This window comes from Eimeria acervulina, genomic scaffold (assembly GCF_000499425.1).
Source record: "Eimeria acervulina Houghton genomic scaffold, Eah_scaff232, whole genome shotgun sequence".
Lineage (NCBI taxonomy): Eukaryota > Apicomplexa > Conoidasida > Eucoccidiorida > Eimeriidae > Eimeria > Eimeria acervulina.
The window spans coordinates 15,701-34,862 of NW_013549997.1; the positions used below are offsets into that span (position 1 = coordinate 15,701).

The 19,162-nt window shown below is 50.3% G+C and overlaps 2 protein-coding genes across 2 annotated transcripts; both read right to left on the minus strand.

Moving 5' to 3' along the window:
• Nucleotides 1-479: 479 nt before the first annotated feature.
• On the minus strand, nt 480-7,780 carry EAH_00027180 (TBC domain-containing protein, putative; the record flags this gene model as incomplete). The annotated part of the gene is made up of 5 exons (XM_013396431.1): nt 480-635; nt 1,226-1,571; nt 2,140-5,090; nt 5,369-5,788; nt 6,149-7,780. The coding sequence occupies 5 exons, from the start codon at nt 7,778-7,780 to the stop codon at nt 480-482; spliced, it is 5,505 nt and encodes a 1,834-aa protein (XP_013251885.1).
• A 4,906-nt stretch (nt 7,781-12,686) lies between these two features.
• EAH_00027190 (sulfate transporter, putative) lies at nt 12,687-19,023 on the minus strand (the record flags this gene model as incomplete). The annotated part of the gene is made up of 13 exons (XM_013396432.1): nt 12,687-13,096; nt 13,168-13,295; nt 13,565-13,788; nt 14,104-14,444; nt 14,697-14,903; nt 15,021-15,315; nt 15,715-15,868; nt 16,440-16,547; nt 16,674-17,205; nt 17,486-17,654; nt 17,831-17,903; nt 18,136-18,258; nt 18,995-19,023. 13 exons carry the CDS (start codon nt 19,021-19,023, stop codon nt 12,687-12,689), a joined length of 2,793 nt encoding a protein of 930 aa, XP_013251886.1.
• Nucleotides 19,024-19,162: the final 139 nt, after the last annotated feature.

The window sequence follows — 19,162 nt, forward strand, 5'->3', positions numbered from 1 at the left end:
ATATATATATATATATATATATATATATATATATATATATATATATAAGAATCAAGAGACAGCCCCAACTGCCCCTCTCTCGCACGCACAGTTAAAAAGCAGAAGCATCATTTTATTTAAAAGCAAAAACACACCTTTGTTTACAAGCATATTAATATTATATATTAATTTAAGAATATATATTATGCTTTTGCTTAGAATACATGTAAATAGACTTATTTGTTTACACACAGAAGGGTCCATTTGATTGATGAAAAACAAATATTTCGTCTAGAAGTAAAAGCTTCTTTTTGTTTAAGAGCAGAAAGAAACATCCATTTGTCATGTAAAAACACAACCAAAACGCCCTTTTATTTAAAAGCAAAACCACCATTTTCTTAAAAGCAAAAAGACTCAATTGCTTATCAGAGAAGGCAATCTCGTTTAAAGGCAAAATCCCCCTTTCAATTAAACCCAGGAGTTCTGTGTGTAGCAAACATTTACTTGAAAAAGCGGACGGCATCAAACGCTCCGTCTTCGTCTGCTGTAGGATGTGCATGCCGGTTTAATATCGCAAGACAGCCCTCAAAGGAGTTACAAAGCAGCTCTGACTCGTGATATTTCAGCAGGCCCAAGGCCACCTGAAAGCAGTAAGCCTAAGCAGAAACAAACCCAAAAAACAAAGCAAAAAAAACATGCAAGATACGCCCCGCGGGTGTATATGGAGGGAGGAATATACAAGCATATACTCCCATGTAACAGAAGCCCTTTCCCTGTATAATCCAATCCAATCAAGAAGAAAGAAATGCATCAGCAAATATACAAAAAACGCACAACAAGCATCATATGCAATCTAAACAAAAAAACAAGAGCGGAAGCAAGGGCTAGCAGCACCATACCGCTGCAGGCTGTTTATTTGCAAATACATACATAGTAAATAATGCATATATAAGGATAATACATATATAATATACGCCGATAGAATTGTATACATACCATGCAGATATATATTATACTCAGCATATATAGATGCATATATTATTGTAGATATTTGGCTATATCCATATATTTATCCATATATACACATACACATCGAATACATTTACAAATATATGTACATATATTTGTCCGCAGATATATACATATATATACGTATGTTTATATATAATGCACTCCATTCATATATCTATACAATATATATATATATATATATACATATTGTATATAATATTTGTGTACTACAGACCTCTCCCATGAGAAGAAGTCCATCCCAGGTGCGGCATAGGGTGGAGAAGGGGAGAGCCCTGCAGAAAAGCGTCTCCATCCATCGAATGAGATAGAGATCAGGAATAACTTGCAGGCCCGCGAGGTGTCTGTACAGGTGGGGAAGGCGGAGGCGAAGCATCGATTCAAAGAAATCGAATTTCAATGCAATTGAACGCCGGTTGCATGGTAGTGCAGGACTGAAGAAATCCAATAAATGAAATGCAGGCAGCAAATTCGCAAGAGCAACAAACGCTAAGTCCAAAGGAAGAAAACACAATAACATCGACGCAAGGCAATCCATTCCCCTAACATAGCCCACATCAGGCCTGCAAACCAGAAAACGCAAAGCAAAATAAACAAAGCACTATCATTCAACATCAAACCAGAACAACCATTCAAAAGAAAACACGAAAATAACATACAAAAGAAAGCAAAGCAATAACAAGCAAAAAAAAACAAAAAACCAAACGAACACAGAAACAAGCACACGCACAACGAACTCAATACAAAACAAACACAACGAGCAGACCAGACGCAAACAAAGCAAACAAAAGCAAACAGAACAAGAGGAAGCAATAATATATCACGCATCCCGCTGTACACCCAGCAGCAGCAGCAGCAGCAGCATCTTCAGCAGCAGCCCGCATTAGTTCAACCAAGCAACGAAGCAGCAGCAAACCCCAACAAATTAAAAAACACAGGAGGAGAGAAAGATGCATGCGCGTTCTTGCATGAACATCCAGCATACACCTCAGGCATCTTCAGGCAGTTAGCAACCAAAGCATTTGGTGAGTTGCATTTAATTGCAATTAGCAACATTCGCCCCCCCCCTCCCTCCTGCTGCTGCTGGTGCTCTTCCAGCAACAAAAGAAGCAACAGCAGATGCAGCATTACCTGTACAACACATATGCCTCCAGCAGCGCTCGCACTCCCTCTGCTATGGTCATTAGTTCTCCTTCTTGCCAGCAATAACCACCCGCTGAACTTCCCCTGTACTGCTGCTGCTGATGGTGCTGCTGCTGCTGCTGCTGAGAGCAGCAATACGTCCCCCCTGCTTCTGAAGCAGAGAGAGGCACTGCGTCGGGCGAGCAGAAAGGCGCTGGAGAGAAATCAGTGATATTGCTGCTGCTGAGCTGCATCAAAACACCCCCTCGCCCAGGAGCAGCAGCAGCAGAAGCCCCAGCAACAGCAGGAGCAGCAGCAACACTGTCTGTGCATTGACGGCTGCTGTTGCTGCCTATAGGGGCTGCAGCTTCTGTTGCACAAACAGAGGAGCAGCCGCAAACTCCATCCGTCTCCTCCGAGCTGTTCCCTTGCAGGTCGTTAGTTGCTGCTAAAGGCACCCCTACTGCAGCAGCAGGCGCGCCTGCTTCACCTGCTGCTGCCGCCAATTGCTGCTGCTGCTGCTGCTGCACATTTCGCGGTTTGGGCATTGGGACAAAGGTGGAAAATGGTCTGTTGCTGCTGCTGGCTGCTGCTGCTGCCGCTGCTGCTGGCCCCACGGGGGAAGATGGATTCAAAGGGGGCCCCTGGAGAGCCGCAGCGCTTTCCTGGCCGGCACAGCAATCTACTTGTCTCCGCAGGGGAGAAGCAGCGTGCGCCGTTGCTGCTGCAGCTGCAGCAGCAGCAGAGGCGACCTCGTCTCTCAGTTCATCTAGGGAGGTGGTGAGCAGCAAGGGCCCCTCACCGATTTTTCTGTTCATCAGATACGGAATGCCTCGCATCGTTATTCGTCTCATCCCGTCCAGTGCGCTGCTACTGCGACTAAATGCTGGGCCTCCATTTGCACCCCCACACGAACTCCACGCATCTGCTGCTGCTGCTGGTGCTGTTGCGGGGTCCGTGGCTGCTGCTGCTGGTGCTGTTGCGGGGTCGGTTGCTGCTGTTGGAGGTTGGGGCGCCGTCGATGCGGCTACAGGAAGGGTAGTTGCAACAGCTTGTGCTGCGCCTGCTGCAGCAGGTGCAGCAGCAAGTCCAGCAGCAGATGCAGCGGCAGGTGCAGCAGCAGCGTCTTGGAAGTTGTCATTAGGAGGGGCGTTTCGGGGTGTATGGGGAGCATTAGCTGAGGAGTGGTTGCTGCTGGTTGGAGGGGAGGAGGCTGCATATTGGGGTGTGTTGTTCTGCATTTTCCTGATGTGCAGCAGCGCTTCCCGCAACGGTATTCCGATATTTTGTTCGTTTCCAAGGGCAATTAGCCAGAGTTTTCCCCTCAATTCTCCGGGCACACCACTCAACCAAAGACGAACAAATGCAGGGTGCGTTGCGGTGTCTGTACGCCTCCCTCTGTCTAAGCTGTAACGACCCACCCAGGTCGTACCGAGGTGGCTGAGATGTATGTACGCATTGGCTTCGGTTGCTACGGCACTCCCAACGAGATTCGTCTGCTGCATCAAAGCAGATAAACTGCTGTTGCTTTGTTGCTGAGCCCCCCATCCCCCTCCTGTCCTGCAGAAGCTGCTGCAGCCTTCTCTCCCTAATGCTGCTGCCCGTCTTTTCGCATTCGGCAGCTCGCTGCTGCTGCTGCGCCCTCCTCCCTCTTCCTCCGCAGCTGCAGCAGCAGCAGCATCTGCATCACATGCTGTTGCTGCTGCTGCAGCGGAGCGGCTTCTGTGTCTGCTGCAAACAGCAAAAGAGGGGTTGCAGCAAGCGCCAAAAGCAGCAGGCAACGATGCGAGCTTCTTCACCTGTCTAGAGGCTGCTCTTCCCAATGTAGCTGCAATGTCTCCTCCTCTCTGTGCGCCTCTGCGGATGCGGCGAAGGGAAACGATGCTGCTACGGTTCCAGGAGGCGCCAGTGAAGTTTTTTCGACTGAATTTGCTGCTGCTGCCTTTGTGGCTGCGGTTGAGGTGCCGCAGCACGACGGAGCGAGGCAGCCGCAGCAAAGACGAAGCACTTGAAGCAGCAAAAGCAACGAAAATAGCTAAGGGAGATGGCCGCACAGGAACTGCAACAGGCACAGCCTCGCATGACCAACTCGCCTCCCAGTGCGGCAGCACTTCATCTCTCCAGAGTTCGAAGTTTCGTGCTGCTGCTTCCTCGCGCCGCATGCGGCTTTCTTTCAGCAGCAGCTGTCGCTTGTGGTGACTCATTTCCTGCTGCTGCAGCAGCAGCCGCTGCTGACGCTGCTGCTGCTGCTGCGCCACCTTCTGGTGAAAGAAACCAATCCAACGGGTAAATGTTGAATTCGACAGATCCGCAGCAAAGAGGTCAAGGCGCCTCGAGACGAACTGTAGACTGACGCAGCGGGCTTCCATTTCGTCTGTCAATTCAAACTTCTTCGCCGTGCTGTACAGACACCCCACCGTAATGTCCACGAGTTCCTCCAGAGGCAACGAACTCGGCGCTTGCTTCGCGTTGTCATCTGCATTGCTGTTGGGGGGGCCCCACAGCAGCAGCATGTGGTCTGGGGACACCCGAATTAGCCGTCTCTTCATGCGGCCGTTGCGACATAGCTTCACAAATACGGAGCCTTCTATGAACAATGAAGTGTCCATACACTCCGCTACCTCCGCGCCGCTGCTGCCTTCCTCTCCCCCGCACAAACACGCTGAACCCTCAGAAGCAGAATGCGGATGAATAGCCAAAGACACCATTCTTGCGGCGCCTCCGCTGCTGCTGCTGCTGCTGCTGTTCCCGATGCCCCCCATAGCAGAGTCTATACCACTCCCTCCAGCAGCAGCAGCAGCGCCAGCACCCGCTGGACCGACACCGCCCCTGCTGCAGCTGCTGCTCCGCTGCTGCATGTGCTGCTGCAGCGTAGGAGAAGGACAGATCTCCGAAGGCCGAGAAAAAGGCGCTGGCAAATGCCGCAGCGCACGAGGGTCGTTCACCAGCCGGCTGTACACCTGAACAAACCCTCATCATCAACTCAAACGCCAAGATCCATAAGCTCTCAACCCTAAACCCTCATTACCTCCACGCATCTTTAACAAGCTCTAACGCACTACCTGCCTTCTAGTGCACTTGACCCTGCTGCACGAACCCACGAACCCTAAAGCCAAGTAAATGCTAACCAAACCCTACCAAACCCTACACTCTACTGTACCCTGTACCCTACTAAACCCTAAACCCTACTAAACCCTAAACCCCCTTCAACCTCGAACCCTACGCCCTCCACCCTCACCCTGTCAGTGTCCGTGATATTGAGTCTGAATTCATGTACAACAACTCGGTCGTACATACAGTCTACGACATTGTCTGGTAATTGTGCTCCTCCCGCTGCAACGATTTTTCTGAATTGTTCTTTGGTCATTTTGCGGCGGACTTTGGGGTTGTGGCGGTCAGTGTGCAGCATTAAAATGGCGTAAGCAAGGAAATGAACAGTGTCCAGGTCGAGCCCCAATTCCTTGTTGTCGCGTACGTACAGCCCAGCGAAACGGTACAGCAGTCTGTACACCTGCTGCGCCTCCCCTGGAGGCTGAAAGCGCGAGAGAAACTGCCGCAGCGCCTCGTCTATGGACAAACCGCGATAATCGCACAGAGAAGCAAAAGATTGAAGCACCAATATTGAAAAAGAACTGCAATCGCCCAGAACCTCCCCAACCTGCACGCACACGTGAATCACCAAACAAACACGCAAGCACTGACACCCCGACGAAAAACAAACAAACAAGCAAGCAAGCAAGCAAACAAACAAACAAACAAACAAACACACACACACACACACACACACACACACACACACACACACACACACACACGAGAAAGAACCCCGGCAGCGCACGAATGCATCATCATAAAGCAGTAGCAAACTGCTGCAGCAAACAGCAGCAGAAGCACAACACGCAGCAAACAGATACAACGGCATCAGCAGTCCATGTCAGCATGTGTCCGTCATAAGCCAGACAAGGCAGCAGCAGAAGCAGCAGCATCAGAAGCAACAGGAGCAGCAAGTAGCTGATACCTTTTTCTTATCGAGCCCCGGGGTATCATAAAGGAAACGCGCAACGGCAGCAGGATCTTGTGCCTCGATAAGTTTGCGTTCTCCCAGCAGCTGAAGCGCTGCATGCAGCCCTTCCTTATTGAACAACAGGACCGCTTTGTCTACAGATGCTTTTAAGTCTGCCTGCTTCCGCAGCTCCTGCATCATCTCACAGTGTGTGCCTCCCACACGCGAGACGCCCCCAGGGCCCCCCATGCGAGCGCCGCTGCCAGCTGTCCATACAGCGTAGCCGCCTACGTGCCACTTGTACAGACGAGAAGGGCACGGACTGCTGCTGCTGCTGCTGCTGCTACTGCTGCTGCTGTTGCTGGGCTGCGTATCGAGCTGCGGCGCCGCAGTTGTTCGCGCATGCAGAGAGTCAGTTGACAAACTCAACAAACGAGACCCAAAATGCCCGCTAGGCACCTCGGCAGGGCCCACAGCAGCAGCTGCAGGCCGCTCCATTGGTCCTGCTGCGGTTGCTGCTGCTGGTCCCGGCTCTGCTGCTGCTGTTGCTCTTGATGCTAGTTTTGGTTCTGCTTCTGTTGCTTCTTGTGTGCCTGCTGCTGCTCCAGCAGCCAAATCTGGCTTCTCTGATGCAGCTGCTGGTGCCGGAGACTCTACTGCTGGCAGGGGTGGCTGCGCCTCCTGTTGGTGCTGCTGGACTGTGCTGCTGCAGCTGTTGCTGCTGCAGCTGCTGCTGCCGTTGCTGGTAGGGGGCATTACTGCGTAAGTGTCTGCTCCTAAAGCAACCCGACAACTCGGGCCCTGCAGCACGCTAGAGGGGGCTGAGCCTCCACCGCCGTCTCCAGCACGTGCTGCAGCTGCTGCACCGGTTGCTACAGCTGCTGCAGCGGTTGCAGAAGCTGCTGCAAGTGTTGCTGCAGCTGTTCCCGGTACTTCTGCAGCAGCAATTGCTGCAGCGGGACCTTCAGCAGCTTCTGCTGTTGCCTCTGCTGTGGCTGCTGCTGCTTCTGCTGCTGCACGCTCAACCTCACCGGGCACCTTGGCCGAGGCGGGAGGCTCCTGCACGTGCGGACGGCTGCTGCTGGCAGCCTTTAGCTTTCCTTGCAGCCAAATGGGGGACCCAGTAACAACAGCGGCGGCACCGGCTGGTCCTTGTGCGCTTTCCACGCAAAGAGCTGCAGAAGGCGCTGTGCTCGCAGCGACGCTGGCAGGAACTGAGAATTGCCGTTCCTCGGGGCTTTCTGTGCGTCTGCTGGTGGAGCGGTTGCTGCTGCTGCTGCTGCTAGGCAGGCTGGGGACGCTTTTGCTGTTGCTCTCGTCCCCACTGCTGTCGCTCAAGCCGCTGCTGCAGCTGCTGAATTCGTCTTCGTTAGCTGCTGGAGAGCAGGGGACAGAAGTTGTGGCAGCAGCGTGCTGCGCAGCAGCTGCAACGAACAATCGGTCATATGGACTGGTAGACGTACAGTCCGACCTGGCTCCTGGGTACTCAGGGGAGCATCTCGCGCTGCAGCTGCAGTAGCTGCTGCAGCTTTCCCTCCCGCTGCTGCTGCTGCTGCTGCTGCTCCTGCTCCTGCTACACGTTGCCGCTGCCCTCTGCACGGCACGCGCTCGCCTCTCTGATATCGCTACAGCCCGATGGGGTATCATGGCCTTTTGCGTTGCATGCGAAGCTGAGCCTGAGTCCTCCTTTGCGGAATATGCAAGAAAACCCGGAAGTGCTGAAGGTGTCAGCGAGGAGAGGCTCCCTGGTCTCCGTAGCAGCCTAGAGGCGCTTTAAGGTTGGATACGCCGAATAAGATATCAAAAACAAGTGTAAAATGGCGCTTAAGCGCGCTTTAAATACTCCTGGCGCCCGTTCAAGAGGTGCAGTGGGAGAGGGTTGAGGAGAGCAAAGGAGTTGTGGGGCGGGCGCAAGTTTGGCTGTCCATACATCCCATTTCAGAAGTGGAGAAGGCTGATGTTGTGACTTTGGCAGATTGGTAGGAAAAAACGACAGAGACGATTCCCTTGTACAGCATAGCCCTGTGCCGGCGTCTGACGCCTCATGTCCCCTGGGGTGGACCTGAGGAACACGGGATTTCGAGAAGGCAGCGCATCAAAGAGAGAATCGAAAAGACGAAAAGGTGCGCCATTAAACCAGTTCGATCCGTCTGCCATCGATCGCTGCAAATCACAGAAGACATTCGCCAGAAACAGGGCGGCGCACCGAGGCGCCAGGGGTCCGTTAGGCGCCGGTGTCATTTGAACAGCAGAAAACGACGAAGAATTCGCAGCTTAATTGCTTTGTTGCTAATAAGAAGAATTATAAATGCAATCAACACTGTCTACAAGATACTTCTAACATTATTCTCCCAATTCACCAAGCGGTGCCCCTAGATGTTATATGTATCATTATACTGCAAACGCAGGGCGTTCTTGCACTTTGGAGTTGATGCAAAAAGGAACCAATTCATATACGACTTGATGCTGATTAAAATCTAGATTGTTTCAAATCATCTGCAACAATGGTATTTAGACAAGGAAGGACGCCATCGTCTGGTTTCCGCTAGTTTCCAGAAATGCAAATCCCGAGGAGGTCAAAAGGGTTCGCAAGAAGGAATGCACACATGAAACGAAGAATTAGCTTGGCTACCCCATTTAAATTAAATGCAAATGAGGAATTAACTCGATAAGTTAGTGCGCAATAAGGACTACATTCCTGTAGGGATTGGAATGAAAGGGATGGACGGGAAAGTGTTCAATGAGGATGCAGCTATGATTGGACTCTACTATGGTCTAAATGATTTGTAGGAAGATTTAAATGTTTAGTAGTATGATATTAATGGTTAGTAGTATAATTTGACTGAGTAGTACTATTAACATGATGAGGACGAATATAATGGTTTGAGGAACCTGGTGTGAGGAACCTGATTTAAATTATCAGGAAAAAGATTTACATGTAGCATGAGTTAACTGATTTGTACTATATAAATGCAGAAGATTCCAATCACCCAGCTTGCTGCATGCGCAGGTGAGGGCGCTAATATTATTTTGCAATGTAAGCCATCTTCTTCCCAGATATACCTGCAATAACTATCAGGGATGCAATGAGAATTAGCAGAAATAAGGACTAGCAGTATCGCCATACAAGATAGCAGCATTGCTGCATGATCTAGCAACAAAGCAATAATGATCGGTTGCGATACAATAAGTAATAGCAGTTCTCCCCGCCAGAGTCTGACGCTGCCTGCCGCACACTGAGTTGTTTTTCCACCGATTTTACCGCTACAATATTCGAAAACCTCCTGGTTTTCAGTGTCCCGTATTGCATTCATTTTCTCTTGTTTCACTCCGTTTGCTCTGACGTGGGGGACCCTGATGCTTCCTTTCCAGCGCTTGCAACACCAGACACGGGCTGCGTAAGGAAGCACAGTGTGTGTCGGTGATTAACACTTCAAACGATATATGATGCAAAGCTTCAAAATTACCTTCTGCTGTTGTTGTGGCAAATCCAGCATATAAAAACATATTGCATGCAGCATTAAAAGATGCTGCTTCCAGCGGAACTGTTATCAGCCAACCTTCATGAAGTGTACGCGACGAATCTGCAAACAGGTTTCAGTTGAACGTTCTGATTCGTTCGATTTGTTGCAGTTTTTCTCACCTTCTCCGTTTTTTCACTTACATTACTTCATGGCAGGCTTGTTCAGATGTCTTGCCTGGTGGTGTACTTGAATATAAACCTTGTTTTCCTGCTGCTGTCGTTGTTGACGCTACTGCGACCGCTGGATGTACGACCAGAAAACACCGCGGGTGAGTTTCCTCCTGTATCCCCTTAAAATAATTGCTTTAATTGCAATTAAATGGCTGGTTTAACCTTAATAACACTCTAGGAGATGTCAAGGGAATACTCGGAAGCTGGCGAGAGAAGGTGCAGCTGGTACGGCTAACACCGAAAATCTATTTTCAATCTCTTTCAATTCGCTTGAGCTCAATTTGCTGGCTTCAGCAATGCCCGGCTGGCTACGGGCTGCACATCATAGACTCATCGTAAGCCATAGGAAGAACGCCTGCAGTCCCCTGGATTTTTGCAGCAGCAGCAATATGCATTGCTCAATGCGTAATAACCACAACAGGTTCGGTAACCCCTTGCTGGCTGGAGGCACGATATACAAGAACAGGCGAGACGCACCGCACACGAAACTCGTAATACAGCAGCACTGCGAAAACCGAAACGCTTGCCAAGTGTGTTCAATACGATGGCATCCCTTGAAATCCCTTTGGTCATGTAAAATGTATACATGCAAATATACAGGAATATATATATGCGTATATATACTATCTAAGATAATACAACAACTGACAGCTCAAGAGATGTGATGAATAAATGGCATTCAGGTGCTTGTCGACCCGGAAACATTCGGAATACTAAAATCTGTCAGCTCAACGGAGCCCAAACTTGCCGTTACTTTTGCGTGTTTGCCATCGGCAGCGCAGAATGGATTTTACAAAGAAGGCAAGCAGAGAAAAATCAATAAGTAAAGGAACAACCGCTACACATCCCACGACAACAGGTGCAGAAGAGACATATCAAGCCACGCCCGTCACCCAGGGCGGGTGGAACATCATGATAAAGAGCGGTTTGCATTCATTATTAAAAGGATGCGATTTGAGCAGAGTAAAGCAACAGCTGCCCAAACAGAAAGCGAACCAGCTGACGTCACAGAGCTGCGGAAGTCCTACATGCATCTTGTAGACATGCAAGCCTTCATTTAAGCAATATCATGCCACTAAAAGCATATTTCTTCTGCAGAGATGCGGAGTGCGAGGAGCCTATGCAGGCTGACGGGCCGCTTCCCACTATCGAAGCTGCTGAAAACAGGTGCGGCTGCCGACGCATGGAGGCAAACAAGTCAGAAAAGAATACCCAATAAACCATCAAACAAATCCAGATGCTCCGAAAGCGAACACTGCACGTTCATAATTGCTCGGCCCCACCAAATTGTACTCTGCGCATCCAACACATACGTGAAACCACGAAGGGCTGCAGGAGCCGTGGTAAGCTGAATTGTTTTCTGTTCAACATGACGAGAAATGACACACTTAGACGTTTTGGCCCGTTACTATCGAAGATCTACGTTAAAGCGTTCAAAGGTTTGCACCGCTGCACCCCAGAGACGCCGCACTTTTCACCTTTTCTCGTTCCAGCTTTTGGATCCTCCACGCGCCTATTCAAGTTGCACCCGAGTCCGTCAGCGTAGGGATGATGCTATTATCTACAACTGCAATGCCCCCCATATTGTTTAGACGTCCAGAGCGTCTGTGAGCGGCATCAGTTGCTAGGTGAAGCAGAAAACGTCCGTAATGCGGAGTAGGCGAACCTCCCTCTTCATGACGTTTGCTACTTAGCTGTTTCAAGTTCAAATTCATGGCTGCGTGTCCTTCTACAGAGACGCCGCTGAGCACTGCGCTGCAGCAGGCTGCGACTTCTTTGTAATGTCCACTGTAACCACGTGCGTTTGTGCAGGCAGATCACGCAAAAGCAGCAATGTTATGTGAACCCTTTCTCTTCCTACGCTCTCAGGATTCCTGGTGCTTTGTCCGACTACGTCAATCACGTGTGGCTCTGCAAAGGCAGCCCGATCTACGTATGCCTTCCTTTTGTACCAAAATTAACACAGCTCAGTATATCACACCACCCGTGCTCCTGCAGATTCCTTTTGACGGATTCATCCTCGGTGAAAGGCGAGGAGCAAACTTCGCCGGTGAGGCATCGCCGTCCCCTCATGCTATTTCTTGTCTGCAACTACCCCCTGTGCCAACATGATATCAACTCAGATGTCAGAGGACATCTACAAAGCGGTGCAGTTGCTGGCTAGGCATGGTGGAATTCCCCCCTAAAAGCCACCCAGCGACTCTTTTCCGATTTCTTTCAACGCTGTACATATCGGCGAAATACCTAAGTTCCAAAAATTTAGGAAACATTAAATGAGCATCAACTCGAACGCTTCAAATGCTTTCGCTTCAGTTGACGCACAACAAATAATCAAAACATTTCGTCTGAAAATATTCGAGACAAAGTGCCCTTTAGACTCTACAAGGAAATATGTCTGGCACATTTCAGAGATGATGTGCCATTCGTCGCTGCTACTATATCGCCACCCCCAGCATAGTTCCACAAGCAGGCAGACGCCCTGCTCGTTGGAACCCATTGCAAAACGATGACAGAAACGGTCCACAATAGTCAGAGAATGAGCACAAACACAGGGGAGTGCATCAAAACATGAAGTATCAAATATTACAGCGGCACCGTGATAGTGGTGTGCTTCGAATTCGCTGTGGCTTCCTCTTCAGAGGGTTATGGAATGTGGGTGTTTTAGAAACAAACGGAATATCAACAAGGCTCCGCACTTCTATCTCCGTGAATGCAGTAAACGCGCACTGATGCAGCGATTAGAAAATAGGGAATGGCCACTTCAGCCCCTTCCCCTGGAAAGCTACAGACGAAGCCACGAGGCCCAAATACAGACGGAAACAGATGCCTCCCGCCAGAATTCGTCCACGGGTTTAGGGTTCAAGGCTTTGCTTTTGGTTCCCCAGCCTCGCTACGTAGCCGGTGCGTCACCTGCCCTTCGCGCATTTCGTGAGACGAGCTGCATGGAATTAGTACACCCTTTGGTGAGTGTTCTCCTTGCATTTCTTGTTGTGCATCCTGTTGCATATCTTGCTGCATCTGTTGTTGCTCCTTCGGGCTTTGACCTTCGTCTTCCTGCGCGGTGGCGCAGACAGTCCAGCGCACTGCCTGTCCACTGCCTGTAATCTCTGTCACAACTCGCAAGCCGTCCACTGAACGAGCGCTCAGGCCGTCCCACAAAATGGAATGGTGGGGCCCTCCCAACACACCTAAGCCGTCTGCAGTTTCCGCTAAGAGGAGAAAAACAACACAGGGACAGAAGCGCCGACAATTCACGAGAACCGCAGCATCTATACGTACGTACAGCGAAAGCAGAAAGTGTACAAAGGATCAGCAGCATGCCACAAGCAACGTCCCCTACCGTCCATCTCCTGAAGGCTCGTTAGACTCTGAGACCGGGTGGACCGCCGCCTGAACGCCGCCCGGCTTCTCCTCTTCTCGCCCAAGTCCAGCATCAGCTCGCTTTGCGATGTCTGTGCACCTTTGAGGCTGCATGCCATAAACAAAAACGAAAATGAGAGAATCCAATCCCAAGTCCCTCAGAGAAGCGCAAGGCCCCTCAGCAGGCAAAGCCATAATAGGATTCGTGCTGAGCCTTTCTTAGCACGCAAGCACACAAGCCGACCCCACAAAGGTAGCCTGCGCACTTCAATTCCAGGTGTAATTTGATTGGGTGATTCAGTGGCTGATGATGAAGGAGCAGACTTCACCGAGCTAAACAAACAGCCAGTCTGGCGTAAGTAAAGAGCAGGCCTTACCATGCTACATTATTTCCAAAGAAAGGCAAAGCCTTCGGCTTGAAAACCCTGCGGGTCCCCCCTCCTCTTCGTCTTTCCGCATAGCGTACGTCCACCGGGCGCAACGCAACGGAAGGCGGAGGACCTTTGGGAGTCAGGCTGCCGCCAACAGCAGGGGTCGATGCACCCGCATGCGAGCCAGCGGGACTCCACGTCTGAGGCGCAGCCGCCCCAAGTGTTTCCTTCTGCAGTCACAAGGATAAAAGCACAAGAAGAAAACAAATGATGAAAGAAACAACCATCCCTGCAACGGGAAACAATACCTCTCCTTTCAACCCGTGTCAGCATGCCGATCTAAGAATGCACCAAAACCGAATCTCGAAACGAAGGAAATATCAGTTACTACTACTTTTATTGGTAATCTACGAACAACAGAGAAGATAGGGAAAATACGAAGCAGCATTAGCCACGGATCTGCACCGTTATGCCTCGCTCCACGCATCGTTCGGTGGCTTCTTTCTGATTCAGCAGTCGCGGGTTGCTCTCCATCTGTTACTCACGGAAGTATCTCCTAATGCCATTCTCCTGTTGGCCCAGAAAACCGCATCGGGAATCGAAAGAAAGCAGTGTTCAGGAGGCAAGACATCATAGAAAGCGGCCTTTTGCAGGAAGTCCCTCATGGGCCCTTTCCAGTTGGCAAACAGTAGCAGAACACCCCTCTCCCCCAAAGTCTTCACTAGCCGCTCCAACATGCGGATAGCCGTCACATCCAAGTCGTTAATAGATGAGCCATCAACTATCATCACACGTGTTGAAGGCAGCAAAGAGTGCAGCACTCGAGACTCAAAGAAATCGCTATTGCTGAAATTCAATGACGCGTCAAAACGCAATATGCGGATGCCTACAACACAAATCACGAAGACCAAAGTGAACGGCAGCAATCACTCAGGTGCGCAGACACTTCAAACAGGGCTCAACCAAAACGGTAAACCATCCAACCAATCGTTCATTTGAAGAACAAGAACAGGAACGCCGTTCTTAAAAAAGCGGAAGCGGCAGGTCACCGAATGGAGGGGAGCGTGATGTACATGATGATGCGCGCCGTTTGTTGAACAGTTTTGGGTTTAGAGTGTGGAGTATAGGGTTTGATTACCTTCTTCCTCCACTGCCATAGGGAAACGTTTGATGTTTCTGTAGATGAAGGTCTTGGGAAGTTTTCCAAGGATCGCACAGGCCGGTCTTGCTGTCTTTCGCAGCAGCCACAGGAGCGACAGAAGAATGGAGGCGAGAATGCCCTCCATAGCGCCGAAGATGATTGTAATCAGAAAGCATACCAGCCACAGCAGCACATCCAATCCCCCTGCATCACAAGAAGCAGAAATAGATGCAAGAACAGAAGCAGCTTGCAGACCGCAGGTGACTGAATCACTGCATCCGTTGCAGATAAGCAGAATCCATACAAAAAGGAAGCGCCTACCGATCTTCGCCAAACGAACGCACTCCTTGAAGTCCAGCATTCCGTACACCCCAAACAAAACAACAGCCGCGAGTACGGCATTAGGCAGAGCGTAGAGCAGCGGCGTCATAAAGGACAGTGTAAAAACCAACACCAAGGCGTTGGATATTTGATGCAATTGCGTCAAACCCCCAGTAGAAGCAACGACGCAAGTACGAGACAGAGACGTCGCGTTAGGGAAACACTGGAAGCAGGAACCAACGAAGTTGCAGGCGCCTAAGGCCACCAACTCCTGGTCCGGCCGAATGCTATACGTCTGCATCAAAATAACAGAAATAAACCGAGTCCAAAATAGCGAGCTAAAATAGGTAAGTAAGTCATTGAACAAACACAAATAAGCGAGAAGTACACATGCTCAGGCCCTCCCCCCCGTGATAAAAAAAGTGCATGCATGCATGCATGAAAACATAATACATACATACATATATACGAACACAAGCACAAGCATAATATATATTTATACCCTTGTGTACCATGCAATGCACACAACCTCCGCACGTGCAGCACGAGCCACACACCGCACATACACAGCAAACTCGCAGCTTCCGTTCCGTCTATGTTTTCGATCTCTCCTTCCTACATAATTAATCTCTCTAACTTAACTTTGGAGGTCCTAATGCAATGAGGTGTGTGTACAGCTTAAGCCACGCTTCACCTTCTTCTGCTGGGTGATTGTCTTGGCAATAGAAATGTGAATGACGAAAAACATAGCAGTTAAAGCTAATGCCTCCCGTAGCATCATCAAGCAAACATTCCGTTGCACCACCACAGGGTCGCCGCCCTCAGCTGCACACACCAAACCAGAACACCTGCAGCAAACCAAGGAACCCATAAAAACCAATCTGCACAACTCATCAGCAATACCCTGGCTGGTCTGAACTGCCTATATATATAATATATATGTATATATATATATATATATATGTACGTACACATAGGACTCAGTGTGGGTCTCAGTGTGCACGCAAGTGGGCAGATATAGCAGATCCAACACTGAAAACATTGAAACATAACAGCTCACTGATAACAGCAAACGATGTCGAAAACCGGGGGAGAGCAGGAGAGGGAAAGCCTCTAGGGATGGTCCCTATTACTTTCACCCCCGCCGACGCCTCCAAGCCCAGTCCAGCAGACAAAGCCGTGAAAATAATAACTACTAGCAGCGGGGCCGGCAAAGGAATGCACTTGAAGTACCTGCAGGAGGTGGACATACACCTAAGCCACGGAGACTGCCGCTGCACAGCAGCCTCAGCTGCAGCAGCATGCGCACGAGAGCCAGCCACGCCCTGCCAGCTGCTGTCAGCAGGCAACGGGGGCGCCGCAGACAAAAGCCCGGCATATGAGCTTTAGGTGCTGCTAGGGGAGGGGTACTGCACATACCGCTTGTTCAGCACTTTGCAGACAGCGAGGATGCAGAGGGAAGCCACGCAAATGCCGACGGAAACCCAATTAGCTTCTTGAATATGGGTGGCGCAGTACCACCACTGTCTGCGCACCGCACGCACGCACGCCATTCATCAGCATTCTAAACCCTGACAGCCGCACCCAGCGGGCGGTGCACTGCCAGGACGCTAGAGCTGCGAAACCCTCCACCGTTGCCGTCTGTCTCTCTACCTCAGCAACTTGAAGTCAGCGTCCTCTACCGCAGCAGGAATGCTGAGGCCCAGGGCATGTTTAAGCTGCGAGGTGCCGATGAGGAAGGCGCTGGCGGTAGAGAAGCCGGAGAGAACCGGGACTGCCAGGAGATCTGCAAGCAGCCCGGCTTGTAGGATCCGCATCAGGAGAAACACAAGACCCACGCAGACAGACATGCCCACAGATATCGCCATCCTGTTGTCGTGCAGCAAAGATGCATTCAAATCTGCTGTCTCCTCTAACACCGCACGCGCTTCCGCCGATGTCTTCGAGTCCACAGCCAACGCCCGAGCCAAAGCGATGTCCTCCAACCGCTCCCTCTCACCTATTATGCGCGTCACTGACTCCCCCAGCAAAAGATCTTCAATTGCAGAAACCCCAACAGCCACATGCCGGCCAGTCCCAAACACCATGTACACCAGAGGATACACGAAATTCACATACAACCCCATCTGCGGGGGCAGACGCGCTAACATCGCGTAAGACATCCCCTGCGGTATCGCCATCACTCCTAAAGAGACACGACGAAACGCCAACAACACAACCACAAAAACCCTTACTTGCACAAACCCCCCAGTCCTCGCACAGATAGATTCAAATAGCGCAGCGTTAACACAGAAGCGGCAGCTGCTACAAAGACAGCACCTGCCACAAACAAAAACAGCTGCTGCTAGAGACAAAAAGATAGGATAATCATGAGCAGGTGGTTCGCGCAATATCCGGCATCGGCCCTCCACCGCCTCCTCACTACAGCGCCCCCACGTCTTTACGCCTCAATGTAGAAAGCGCACCTTCTGATATTCCTGCAAAAACATCCGGCAGCAGATAACTCCATTTATACGTCCGCAGCACTCCTTGTAGCGGAACGACAGATAGAATGCATCCGATAATAGAGAAACGGCGGGCCTTTCCCCAAAGCCGTCTAAGAGGGCTGTTTTTCTCCTCCGGACTCGAAAAATCCTAAAAGAGGCACACGACACCAGGACACGCCGGTTCAGAGCAACGAAGGGCAGCGCAGATACTTGAATCAACACGACTGCTGCTGCAGCTGCAGCAGACGACTATTCTAAAAGGAAACTATGCAGAAGTGAAGTTTTTCTGGAGATACCAAAACGAGCAATACCAGTCGAGCGTACACGATGGATGTCATCCTCGGTCATCGTCTTTCGCTGGGTAGGGCTTTCAGCGGAAGTCTGTGCCACGCGACAACTGCGGAAAAAACAAACCATATCCCAATCCTTGTGCCTGCAATATGTATTTTAGCGCTCTTTAGGCCGTAATATCTGCATTAATCCGCATGTGCACTGAAAACCACGGGAAGTGAGGAGGTTTTAGGCCCGGACATACACCGGAAATTCGATGGCTGAATTACTGCTGCAAAACATCCTAAATCCTGCGATTATCAGCAAAAACCAGCAAGGCAAATTTAAAAAGCCCGTACTCAATGGAGATCGTAGCACTGTCCGCCTCGTTTTTCCTTCGTTGCTGCTTCATCTCCACGCCTCCCGACCCCCCTGGATGGTTCAGATTCGCGACCTCTGGGCGCTCCTTCCTGTCCTTTTTGCTGGAAAACCACCGGCGCCACCAAACAAATCCGTTGTAATTACCTGCGCTACCATGGTGGTCATCATGAATGGAGGCAAATGAGTCAGCCTGTCGCATCGTGCAGCCGCGGCGGTTCGTGTGCAGATTCAGAGAAAAAGACAGGTTATAAAGGCATAAACGCAAGACCTGCCCCAGATAATGCTTATAGTTGTCACGAAAGTTCAAATAACTAATTATTTAAATATTCATAGCTACTGCGGACAGTGGTTTCAATTGGCACGGAATCCGCCAGTGGGAATAGCCCATTTCACAGAATGAGGGTTTCAAAGGAGTTTGTACTCCCTCCTCCCCCTCTATGCAACTAAAACAATGCTTGAATTAAACTGAGCAGCAAAAGGTGTGGGAAAAAGCGGCGGGAGAACAGCAGTGCGACACAAGCTGCAGAGGCGAATCCAGCGCCCGCAGCGTCGCCACCCGAGGCAGCCAGCAGCCAGCAATAAGCCTTCCAAAAAGCCTCTTAAAGATCTTCGTTTGATATTTTACACGAAGGCGAAACGCACACGCGTCGCGAGAAGCGAGAAGGCCAATGGAGGAAACGGCGCTCCGAAGGAGCGGCGCAAGTTCAGCGCAAAAGTCCGTCAACTGAGGCAGTCAATAATTTCGTGGACGCATTTTAAACAAGATTCATGCAACTAAAAACTCAAGGTTGAATGTTACAACGGAAGAAAGTGATATATTCAAAGTCAGCCACGCACAGTTCTTCGCCGTCGTGCCCTCCCGCCATCCTGCTCTTCTCAGCATGCAGCTGTTGGCTTGTCTCGGCCGTCTCCCGATGACTGGGGCTTTACCAATTAGAAAGCAAGTTCACATCTAAATTAGTAAGTTCTAATTTGGTTCATTTGGTCATGCCTGCCCATGGAATG